The sequence below is a fragment of the Trachurus japonicus genome, chromosome 22 (assembly GCF_045865225.1).
Source record: "Trachurus japonicus isolate A0001 chromosome 22, Traja_1.0".
Classification (NCBI taxonomy): Eukaryota; Metazoa; Chordata; class Actinopteri; order Carangiformes; family Carangidae; genus Trachurus; species Trachurus japonicus.
In genome coordinates, this window is record NC_140928.1 from 8,917,440 (window position 1) to 8,930,437 (window position 12,998).

At 41.5% G+C, this 12,998-nt stretch overlaps 1 protein-coding gene across 3 annotated transcripts in view; it reads left to right on the top strand.

Moving 5' to 3' along the window:
* Positions 1-780: 780 nt before the first annotated feature.
* Positions 781-12,998, top strand: part of LOC146963434 (uncharacterized) — a 60,979-nt gene continuing 48,761 nt past the window's right edge. Inside the window, exons 1-4 of one of the 3 annotated variants that reach the window (XR_015034712.1) lie at positions 781-907; positions 4,078-4,138; positions 5,794-5,901; positions 8,420-8,522. Coding sequence is in view for 1 of the 3 variants with exons in the window: in XM_085767176.1 (XP_085623302.1) it covers positions 876-907; positions 8,420-8,522 (135 nt within the window). In the remaining 2 variants the exon portion in view is untranslated. The remainder of the gene's footprint in view (positions 908-4,077; positions 4,139-5,793; positions 5,902-8,419; positions 8,523-12,998) is intronic. The other 2 variants (XR_015034713.1, XM_085767176.1) reach the window with 2 other exon arrangements.

The following is a 12,998-nucleotide window of genomic DNA, read 5'->3' on the forward strand; positions in this document are numbered from 1 at the left end:
AAATCACAAGAACATGCAAAACAAAGTGTATTTGTTCTCTGCAATATGCGAATGGAGGAGTAGCCTACTAAGTGAGTGTGTTTAGTGTGTTGTACAGAGACACGGTCTCTGTATTTGTATGTGCATGTACAGTAGCCTATAGTCTACTACAATTGAACTGAATCTCCGATATTTTTATTCTAAAGGCTGCATGTCCAAAATGTTTCAATTTCTCCTCCAAACTCTGACTTTATCCAAGTAGTTATTATCCCCATGTACTGTAATGGTTACTTATTTTTTAAATAAAAATGTACAGGTTTTTAGTGAACTGACTGTACTGTATCACTCACTTTGATTATGTTCATGTATGATTTATCAAACTTTGGGATTAAATGTATTTATTTGATCATTAAATGTGTTTTGGAAACATCTTCATTTCTGTGTGCTGACAAAACATACCCTGATGCATACATATGCAGTCATAAATACATTAGAAGCCAAAGTACAGACTCAAGTCATAGTTAGGCTATTCTATATATTGCCTACACTACAATGATGGTAATAGTAGCCTACTGTGCAGAAGTGCAATAATAAAAGAAGCTGAAGCCTAACCTTCCCTAACCCTTGAATTGCTGTAACATTATTACTATAGCCTATTATGACATGACATCTACTCTCGTTATCAACTAGTAGGCTATGTTAATTTTATTGTATTTATTTTTATTTTTTTTACTTTCTATTTACTTCCCAGGTCACAAGGCCAGTGGGAAATCAAAACAAAGATGGCGGCGGCCCATTAGCTACCTGCCTGGATCAGAAACTCAAAAAAAGAATCGGAACTCAGGGATAAAAAGTTAAAAGTCTTTTTATTTTTGTCGTGTTGCGGACTAAACGTGATGTATTCATCTGAAAGAATCAGTCAGCAGTGGTAAGTAAGCTACTTTACAACTATTTATTGTGTTATTCGTTAGCTTAGAGAAAATGAATTAGCCAAAGTTTATGATGCTGCTAGCTTGGCATTCTTCTTATTCGATTAGTAGGCCTAAGTAACTTATTAAAAAACACTATAAGTTACTAGTCTGTTGTGGAGGAGGGGAGGTTGTAATGACCTAATGACCTTCAGTGTTTATCTAAGATTCAAACTCAGCAGTTCATTTTAATTTTATTAAGTGTTGCAATAAATCACAATACACATTAATGTCAAGCATTAGTGAGGAAACCCAGCAGTTCCCGCAAAGAAACCTCCCACAGAACCGGACTCAGGATGATGGGTGGGGATGGGGATGTGGTCTGCCTCAACCGGTTGGATTTGGGACAGTAAAACATCAGCATATGACTTGTAAGCATGCCTGTGATTATTTGTCATAGCGCCAGTTATACAAGTTACATGAAGATATAGGTACTTACACTTTATGTACACTGTATTAGCATTTGCATACTCCCACCTGTTGCCCTGGTGTAAGACACAACCCCCTCATCTATCATCTATTATCTATCATCTATTGTCTATTTCTGTCCTAAGCTGCAGATCATTGATGTGGCCACATGATGGCTCTTTTTCACCAAAAAAGACAAGGCGGCTGTGATCAAACTGCTCGAGGACACAGGTTGATTGTGAGTCATCATCAGTCTGCATTCAAAGATTAGTTTGTTGAGGAAACTGCTTTTTATGACTGGACTTTCCAAGGAGGGACAAATATTGGTTTATAATATAACTTGGCAGGGGCAGTTGTTGTATGGTTTTATGTGCAACAGCATGCCACCTCATTTCGATCAATATGAAGAGTTGACTCTTTGGTTTTAACTCATCATGCGTTTATGACAGGTTGTGACACCAACATTATGTAAGCATAATCAAGTTTATTTGTTTTAAAAATGCTGCGAAGACAGATTTAGTTTTTTTTTTTTTTTGCTTTCTTTAGAGGCCCCCGGGGAAAATGTTTCATCTCTTCTTTCTGTTAATGCCACACCTTGGGCCAGGTAGTGAGAATCTGGGTCATTAACATGTCTTGGCAATGGTCTAATAGGCTGTTATTTCTCTCTGGCCCCTGAGGCCCTCGGCTATAGCAGTGCCTACCTGTCTTCACGAGGGTGTGTCCACTTCACACGTTCTGCGGTAAGAACTTGCTGTGGCCGAGCCTGATTTGACACTGTCAACATGTGGCTTCATCATGTCTCCTCCAATCAGTCACCTGTTCTCCAAATATGGAGATCCCCCAACCTGTAATCAGTGCACTGCAGTTGACAAGTGTCCTCCCTGAGGCAGATTTTAGGACTTGTAATGTGAGTGTGGTTTGCGTTCACATGTGTACTGTAATGCGTGTTAAGCTTAGGTTTCACCGCGCTTTTCTTGTGTGACTTCATTGTTCTCAGTGTCAAGTTTCCAGTCAGACTGACAGGAAATGTGAATGGGTAAAAAGGCGAGGAATGAATTTTATTAATAGCAAAAAAATCACACCAGGTACAGTATGAGTGGGCAGGACTCAGGAGGCCTGTGGTTAGGTTATAGAAAACAGGGAAACAATGAGACTGGCCAGCAGCCTTTATAAACATGCACGTGTTGTAACTGCTTTATTGTGGTTACACTCTTACTCATATTGTATCATATCAATATTATTCAAAATGGAAAGTTATTTAAAGATAGTAATGATGAAATAAACACAGGATGACATTCATGTTTTCATTGCACAAAAATTTTACCCAATACAGTACTATATGTGATTTTACCAGCTACTGATGTGTTGATAAATGAGGTGGGGGCTACAGACAATAATGTGCTTCCTTTTCTCAGTGGAGACCACACCAAGTTACTAGAGCAGAGAAGCCCTCTTGTGGCGAACAGCTTTAATTCACTATATTGCAAGTAGACACACAAGAACCATTTGAAAAATAACATAATGTGATTATACTGTAAATTGCTATGTGTTGATACACATTTGTTAACTGTTTCCATTTCAAGCCAATACCTTGGACTGTTATTAGTGAACAAAAACATAATGTATTAATGTAAAAGATCTTTCTTCAGAGTTGTAGTTATGTTGCATACTGAAAGTGAACATGTAGTAAGGAAATTACAGTGAGTGTTGACAGAACTGTGTTTGGTTTGGAGCTGATCTTTTAATTCGATGATGTAGAGTTACTTTATACACTTTATACTGTTATATTTTAGATCATTAAACTGACTCAAACTGCGTGCAGGTGTGCAGGGGCGACGCCGTGTTTCTTAAGTCTCTTGGACAGCTGAATGTCAGGTTGGCATTGGAGAGTGGTGGGGCGAGTGACAGCGTCATGGTGCATTGACAAAATGAATGGTTCCATCAAATCAGGGCAAGACATTAACATTTGCATTTCCACTGAATCAGTGCCGGTGAAGAAAGAGGCCTCCATTGAAGGGAAACTTGTTTGACGTGTGAATGAGCGAATGCGTCAGGCGTTTGCCGAAACACATTCATGCCTTCACAGCTTTGGACACGGGCTGGGTCTCTTGCTTAGATCCTGGTGGAAAACTGAAAGTCACTTTTTCCCTCCATGTAGCCTGCTTTGGCAGTCAGGCCCTCCTGCAGTCAGGGCTGGACAGGCAGCGAGAGGGAGAACGGCTCATTGATCATGCTCTCTTCTTCCTTTTTTGACCCTACTGTACTGTAGTATATCTTCATACTGCTCTGGTTAGGACAAACACATCCTCTGAGATGGTTTGTTGACGTCTAATGCTATGGTCTGAAGACACAAAATATTATTTTACTTCACTTTTACTGTTTGAAATCTTTGTACAGAGGTTTTTTCTTTGTTGTACATCAACATTTTAAAGCACTGGGATACTAGAATGATACTGTATACTAGCCTACAGTATATGGTTTGGGAGGCCATGCAATGAGATCAAACTCTTCAGTGAGATAGGAGACACATGTCCTGAAATTAAACTCTTGAAATTAGGAATGATTGATGATAAGAGGAGGTAGTTGTGTAATCTTTACTTGGTAATTGAAGTCCTTTGTGGGAAAACCATAGAAAACTTTAGTTATTTTATTTTGTAAATGTGGCCATCTTATGATAATTTGTCTTCATTTGCTATTTTTAAAATATGCATCTATTTGACAGCAACAACAGAGAGATGGAGGATAACTCGCCACAAAGGTCAAGCAACGCGCTCCATATGTTGGTAAGTCTGTATGTGTGACACCATATTTTCACTACAGAACATCATCATAGGTTTTAGAGTACAGTAATAGATGTGGGGCCGTGATGCAGACAGTATACCTGTATGTTCTTCAATAGGATATGTAGCACAGTGTTCAGAGTGTATAGAAATCTTTTCCAAAATATTTTTTCCTAACTAGCCTCTTTTTGAAAGGCCGCCCGCATAGCTTGAATTACAGCTGATTTGTCTTTTTCCCCCCCTTAGTTAAAGAACCTGTCTTCTCCCCAGGTGTGCTCTTGGAGATAACTTTTAAAATACGGCTTCTCACTATCCATTTCCTGTCCTGAGGCATGTGTAATGAGACACCCAGGGTCCAGGAGACGGGCTTTAGAGTGCGATGAGATGACAGATCCTGAATGAAAACAAGGAGACTCTCAGCCCGCCAGTTAGTAAAATTAAGCTTTATACCTGGCAGAGCTCCTGTGTAAAGCCACAACAGGCATGCAGCAGGTTTGTGCATATTTCATGTTGACAGTTTGAACCTGTGGCCAGCTGTAGCGCTCTAGAAACCCGCCGTTTTGTTAACGGTCACGGCTTATCTCCTGTGAGGCTTTGCATAACGAGAAGAAATGGCACTTTCCCAGGCTGCTTTACATGTATTTAATTTCAGGGGTAATTGCTTGAAATAAAAAGTGTGTTGAGGAGGAGCTATCACTGTTGCCTCTAAAGTGTAGTATAAATCTGCAGTAAGCCATTGGAGATAACGTGTTGTGACCAAAATCCTGGACTGAGGCGTAACTGAATACTGTGTTATAGTGCAGAGACCTACACTATAACTTCTGCACAGACACTGTCTGCAGCCCATCCAATCTGCTCAATATATCAGTGGTAAAAAAAAAAAGTTCTTTCATAAGAAGGCAGCATTCAGGCAAAACAGATCCAGGCTTGAGGTCAATGGAGAACCTGCCAAAACAGAGAATGTTCCACTGCCCTGCCCATTTTTGTGCTTTCTGTTTTCTATATTCAAACTCACATTGTTTGCACTGTAAATAACCAGTTTATAACATCCTGGACTTCAGTCTATTAGATAATCAGCTAACGTTGCCTTTTCTCTCTCTCTCTCTTTCTTTTTGTATTGTGCTTCTCTGGAAAGCAGCAAACATCGTGTTTAAATATTTGCGCTTCACTTGAGTATTTCCTTTATTTTGTTCATTTCAGCTTAGTTTATATTGGCTGATAAAAACTGGTTTATTGATTAAAAACAAACTAAAGCAAAATGTGATGCAAACAAAGACAGTAAATGTTGATGAAGCATTTGACTTTTATGTAACTCGTTGTGAAAAATGGTGGTGCAAAAAAAAAAGTGCTGCATTGACAAATTAGGTCAAAATATCCAACAATAGACTGTATTATTAATTATTAGACTCTAGGCTTGGGACCTTTACGTTTCATAATTAAAGTAACGTTTACTTGTACTACTTTAGTGCTTGGGTTTTAAGCATCAAACTGAAGTCTACTGCATGTAATAATATAAAATCTAATCAGTCACTTTCAGGTGTACTAGTACGTCCAATTCGGATACATCAAGTACATTTTGATGATAACTGGAATAACATGAAGGTCTTTAGTTGTAATAGAGTGTCTTTTTTTAAACATCGCTTCTAATATCACGTCAGTAAAAGATCGGACTGCTTCTCCCATCGCTGGTTATCCGTCCTATCCCCCCGTCTTGTGTTTCTGCGTCCGAGGTGTCCAGGACTATTAACGGCAGCTCTGCTCTCCAGGTACGTGGCAGAGCATGAATTACATTAATAGCTGCTGGCAGGAGAGAAAATAAAAGCAGTTATTAAAATTAATGTGCTGCTGTTCCTTCTGCGGTCCGCGGGTATAGCTGCAGGAGGAGCTTGACCTGGGTTTGGGGCGCACTGGGCCCATTCAACATCTCTCCTTCCTCAGCTTCAGAGGGCTTCAGTCTGTATATGTCTTTAATTTGCATGTGTCATCCCTGCTTAATCTCAAGTCCAGCTTCCTTTCCATTGGCCTTTTCAGATGCAAGTTTTTTGGGCACTGATCAGAGTGTCTTATTTGTCCAACGTAGCCAATGCCAGCTTCCCTTCAGTCCAGAAGGCCCAAGGGCCTCAGTCTGCTTTGTGTCTTAACATGGTCCGCTAAGCTTCAAACAGACGCCACACTGTACTGGAGCCCGGGCCCGTCCTCGTTCCCTACTTTGAAGTGGGAATCCTTGCACTTAGCACATTCTAACGTCATCATAGTTCGGTTTTGATGGGATCCAAATGCAGAGGCTGGCTCAGTTATGTTGGCTCCTTCTGAACTACACATTTTATTCCCACTGTTTCTCCCCATAAACATGACCTTAGACACCCATTTGGCCACCAAGGCTGCAGGAACTGGCTGGTGATGCTACCTACCAATGTTTCTTTATGCCTGTAAATATTTATGAAGTGAGCAGTTCGGACCGTTTAATCCTCTGCTGGCCAGCGGAGGAAGTAAACCTTTAACAGTTTAAAACCCGCAGCCCAGCAGCTCCAGGGAAGAGGAACTAACTGTTTTTCATGAGTGTGGAGATTTAAATAAAGTGGACAAAGTGAACTTCATGAATAATGTTCATGTTCATCTTTCTGCCTTTGCTAGTTATTGGGATAAGAATACGTCTTAAAGGTTTGCACACTGTATTATTACAGGCTGGTCTTTTATATTCATTTATTGTCTCTTCCCTGTTGTGTTGTTAGTGGTTCTCTTAGTTTATTGTCTGCAGATACAAGCAGCTCCATCAGTGCTTTGCATTATGGGTTAATAGAATACATGAATACACTCAAAAGCAATATTAGTGAATATACCAAATATATAATTCTGCTTCTAAAATAAAGTTTTTGTTGTCATATGTAATCGTAGATTAAATATTTTGAGGTTTTGGACTGCTGGTGGAACAGAACAAGACAGAATTCATGTTTTTATAGCATGTGGCAGACAAGGCAGTGGGTAATACAACCGTTTCTTCACCCTCCAGTTGCTGACATGATGAAGTGAGGCAGTGTACTTCAATAAAAACAATAAAAAACAGACACTGAGACAAAAACACATTACAGTGTACCTGTTTACAATTCACCCGCTACACATAAATCCCATCACACATAGAAACCAATGACATGTGGTTCCAGAGGGAACGACTGTTATGAGTATTTTGTCAGTGATGAATACAAAAGCGAACACGCTAAACTTTTGACATCAGCTTAGAATTAGGCTATACAGTATATAGATTTCACAGTAAAGATATACTGTTGTAGCGAGGAGGAGGCGTTGCGGAGGTGTTCAGTTATCTCCCGCTCATTTTTGCTCCTTGTGTGTAACTGAGGTCCTGATGCAATTACTGGAAACAAATAAGCTTCAGGTACAAGCAAACTGTCGCTCCTCCATCTCCAATATGACTTAACTGTATTTAACGGCATTTACTGTCACATTGCCTGCATGTTTACAGTAATGACAGCTGCTGGGTGTGCAAACACTCACGTGTCTATGTGTGTGCGTGCATCTGTACACACACACACAATATTTCATCATTCAAATAAGCACAGATAAGAATCTAACAGCATTGCTCAGCGCCCCCCCACCCCACCCCCTGGGTTGAGCTGCAGGGGCTTCTTGTTGCATAAGCTTTCCTGGTCATCATCGGCCCGTCATGTTTTCCGACTGTGGGAGAATGACTCGCCTGTAGAGGGAAGTGTTTGTGTTTTCCATGTGGAGCTTCCAAGCCACCAGCAGTGGCAGGGGGGGCCGAGTCTGACACAGGCCTCTTGAGGAACTCCAGGATGCCATTAGGTTGAGTGACTGGTTGTGGCTATGTGTGTGTGTGTATGTGTGTGTGTGTGTGTGTCTGTGTCAGCTGCTGTGTTTGAGTCTGTTTGTTCTTGTTGGTTTCTTGCCACGGTACCTACCACTTGGAGAAACCATGGGCATGGCCTTTTTTTTTCTCTTTTTTCTTTTTTTTACCCAGGGGGCAACACCTGGTGGGGGGCTTTTGAAACTTACAGCTGTGTTACATCAGCTGTGGATGGCAACATAGTACAGTACATGTACTGTACTGAAGAGTGTGAAGCAAGTTCTCAAGTAAAAATAGTCACAAAACAAATAAGAAATACTCAGTTGCACCTTTGATCACTCAGTCAGTCATTCAGTCAGTCTCTCAGTGTAACAGTTATGTGAAGTTTTTCTACTTTTACTTCACTGGGAATGAAGATGCATGACTCTTTGTTTTGATTGAAGTTTGGGCTTTTATTTTGACAGGACAGTGGAGAAACACAGGAAAGTCAGAGGGGAGGACATGCAGCAAAGGGCCCCAGGTTGGATTCAAGCCCATGGCCACTCCAGTCAGGACAAAGCCTCCTTGGTACAGTAGGTGCTACACCAGATGAGCCACCCCATTTTTGATGCTTTTCCTCTGGCACCTCTCAGTAACGTGTCTGAATATTTCCTCCACCGCCGAGTAAGAACATGTGCTTGTGTTTTACTTCTTAGACTTTACATCAACATCTTCAACCACACCACTCCTGCCATTTCAGCTCGTACCTTTTCCTTTATCTAGGTGGGCGAGCGCTGTACTGCTGCTTTCAGACGGGGTCAACCGCCTCTTTTTAGTTTTCGCTCGATGTGGAAACTTTCATTTTTATATGCAAAACCTGAGTTAGCCGGCCCAGACCTGGTGCGGCCTGCTATACGAACCGCTGAGGGGCTTGTTGCCGTGTGCATGTGAGCCGCTCTTCAGGAGGCTTCTGTTTGTGCAGGTGTGCTGCAGTATGACGTCTGATTATGAAACATGCGGGACATTCATAGCCTTTGTTTTTTCAACCATTTGCTCTGTTTAAAAAAAAGTCTCCATTTGAGAGTCAAGGAAAACAGTGTGATTTCCGGCCCGGGTCAATTCTGTGGTGTATAGCCCACCCCCCCACCCCCCTCGTCCTCTCAAGCTGGTGGAGCTGAAAGCAGAGGGGCACAGTCAGCGTTTATTTATAGAGCTACTTTGATGTGTGGACTGACAGCTGATATTTCCAATGTGCAACGTATTTGGCACCGAGGCCAGATTAACCTGTGCTCCACTGGCTGGGGTTTTCTCTTCTCACAGTGATTTAAATGTCAAGAGCCTGGTTGGGCCACACCTGGCACCGGGCCAGTACTGGGCTGTCAGTCCAAATGTCTGTCACAGAGGATGACATCTTTATTTGCCAGCCTTCCTGTAACACTGTAGGGTATAGCGTGTTCTGTAATTATCGCCCTACAGGTACCAGTCACCCAGTACCAGCTGGACACTGTATGCTTGAGCTGGAAAATCAGATGTAACATTTAGTTTTAATCCCCAAAATGTGTAGTAATTTAACTGTTGCCACTTTAACTTGTGTCCAGTACTGCCAGGTACAGTAAAGTAAATGAATTGGCTCCCATATATGTAATCCTGTGTTATTACATGCTGTATTATCAAATTCAATTGCACCATGTTAGTCATTAGTCATTTATAATATACCACTGACAGATGCCTAAGGAGAATTCCTTAATCATAATTATAATTACGTCAGGTTTGTTTTTTTAGTAATAGATACTTAAAATTGGGTTTCTAGCTGTTTACAACTGTGTTATAAAACATTTATTAAGTATTTTATACAGCATGGAATTAATACATAAAGGGGTTAAAGTAAAACGTCGCGACCAGCAACAACTTTTGGGTGAAAAACGTGCGGTCGGACATGTTTACCCGGCTACGAAAAAAAAAGGTCAAGTAGCAAAAAAGCGTAATTTGGCAGCAACATAAACAGCATCTGTTTGGTTCGCTGGTGTTGACTTTGGCGCAGAGCTCGGCGTGGTTTGTGTAGTCCAACTGTGGTCCTCAGCTCGCCTGCTCCCCTCATGGGAGCTTCTCCTTCCTCTCACCCCGACCTCCCCCGCCTCCCTCGGTCCACTCATGTGCTTTACGAAGCAGTTAAGTTATTTTACATCATGTCTGCTCTCCACAACAAGCCTCCCCCCTCCCTACAAATCTCTCTTGTCATTATAAAAATAGTGCGCCGCTGCTGCTTTGCACGCCAACGTCTGGCGATAGAATAGCCCCTCTGTGGATGTGAGGTTTCGTGGGGTGTGCTTAAAAGTGTGTGTGTGTGCATAAAAGTGTGTGTTTGGTGCAACAGGAGAAGGGAGATGAGTGATTGCTTGCAGGTGACTGCAGTGCGAGTTGCTCGATAGAAGCTGGTTTGAGTGTGACAGGAGAAGTTTCCAACGTCAGGTGTAATTAAGACAAACGGCCGGGGTCATAGCTCAGGTGTCCTTGTAAGAGCCCTCGCATGGGGACTATTCAGCGTAAAGGACAGATCCTGCAATGTGTGCAGCTCTCACTCCCTGTAGTGTATTTTAAATGGGGCGGGGGGGGGGGCATCATCAGACTACACTGTTATGCAAGTATGGTAATGTGTGGCAGCTCAGTACGGCTGTTTTTAATCACTGAATCATGTTATACTCACTTGGATTGTACAGATGTGCAGAGGTGAGAGAGCAGTCAAGGTGTAAACTATCAACCATTACAACTAGTATTTCTGTCATTGTTCCTGTAGACAGCTGAATGTAATACTGAAACCTTTGCATCAACAACTGTTTGAATATATGTGCTGTCAGAAGGGTCATGGCCGAGGGGCCAATGGAGCCAATCCCAGCTGACATAGAGTGAGGGTCCAAGACAGGTTGCCAGTCAATCACAGGGCCGACATGTGAGACAAACAATAGTCACACTCACATTCACACCTACGGGCAATTCAGAGTTGCCGGTCGGCCAAGGCTGCACGTATTTGGACGATGGCAGGGAACCCTGAGAACCCAGATGGAGCAACGTTGCAGATCGGTGACATGCAAACCACTGTGCCACCCAGTTTGTAAACATAATTAGATATTCTTTGCAGCAGTAAATCAAATATTGTTCTAGTACTCTACTGTAACTCATTAATTAACATCTGTGCAAGCTCACTACAAGCTCACAGTGAGGTTGTGTTACAGCTAAATGCAAACAGCATTGTGACTGATAATGCTAACATGCTGATTTTAGAAGTTAATCATTTCTGCTTCTGTCATGTTATAACAGTGGCAGATTATTTATTTTATAAAGTAAAAACAATACACACAAAGCATCAATGCAATTATCACAATAAGTACAACAAGTGTTTATTTCATAAATGATCTGTTTTATTTGTTTTGGAAGTTTGATAAAGTGTAGATCATTTTAGTTCTACTTAATGCCAGCACATCTAGTTTAATTTGCATGCCGTGCACACTGTGCAACCTGTGAGATGCTCAAAGATAAACCAGAAAACACAAAAGCTCAACATCCTTTTGATAATAGTATAAATAGTGGAGCTAAAGCTGATTAACGGATTAGTCTGATGATCAGTTGCTGGTTTTCTATTTTTCATTCAAACATTCTTTTGTTCCTGCTTCTCATGTCTCAGATTTATTGCTTGTCTTGATTTTACATAACGTTGAACTGAATATCTCTGGGGGTTTGGGCACTAGGTCGACAAAAACAAAGACAATTGAAGACAACCGAACATTTTGTGGACCTGGGCAAACATACACTCAAACCTCTTGGCTCAGTTGGAATATTTTTACTACTATTGGTGTCAGATCAAACTACAATCATAAAAATACACAGAGGACAATGGTGCTCTTTACCACTGCTGCTTCCAGTAAATCATTGAGAGCCTGAAACATAAGAAGACAAAAATGTGCTTGTTTTCAAATTATGGAAAGTTACTTATGTTTTGCTTGTGACGTGCCAAGGGGCTTCAAGTTTAGATTAGCTTTAAGCTAGCTCTTGTACAATGCATCAAATGGGTATTAATAATAATGTTTAATACTGTGTATCGTCCCGTTACAAAATAAATGAAGAAATACATAAATAATAGTTATATGTGGTCCACTGTAGTACTTTAAATGCAGGAGTACAGGTGGAAAAAGCCAAAAACCTCTGAGCTTTACAGCTGGCAGAAATAGTCAAGGCATGATCTGACCTGTCATTTTTTGGAATCAATGCTAGTCCTTAATAGTCTTTAATCCTCATCCATCATCTTGGCATGCCCTTCCCTTCATTCAGTTCACTGATTGGCTGAGGGCCAGTGGCCAGATAGTGCAGTGAGTTCACAGTCATTGTGATGTAACATTGGGAACTTACCTGAGCACCCCCCCCCCCCCTCCCTCCGCCTCCCCCCCTTTTGTTTCTGCGGCACTGCTTTTGACCTCTTAGTCAGCAAGCTTGATGTTAGTGATTGATATCGCCTGTAAACACACAAACACACACCCTTCAACCTTTCATTAGCGCTCACCGGGCTCCTTTAATGTTTGTTCTGGCTGTACTGACATGTCAATCACCCAAGTAGGCAGGCACGTACACACCAAACAGCACACACACACACACACACACACACATACACACTCACACAGACTTTGACAAGTGACAGAGATGGAAAATAGGTTGCACAAACTGGAATTGCAGGATTTGGGCTTTCAGCGGGGCCAGTGAGTTATGTGAATGGCTGTTGAAGGGCTGGATGAGTAAGCAGGTCTGTCTCATTGTCTGTGAGTTCATCACTGACCTCATTCTTTAATTTCCCTGGAAAACAACTTGGTCAGGCTCACATGGTGCCAAGATTACCAGGTCTAGACAATGACTGTGAAACCAGCAAGGCCAAGTGGGGATGCTGATTACAGGGAATCTTGTTCTCGCGTCAACCACAAATTTTGATTGAAAGACATTAAAAGAATTTGTGGAACCTCAGTGGAAAACAAACTTCCAGTGAGTAAGATCCCACATTTCTTAATCCCTAATGTTCTTCAG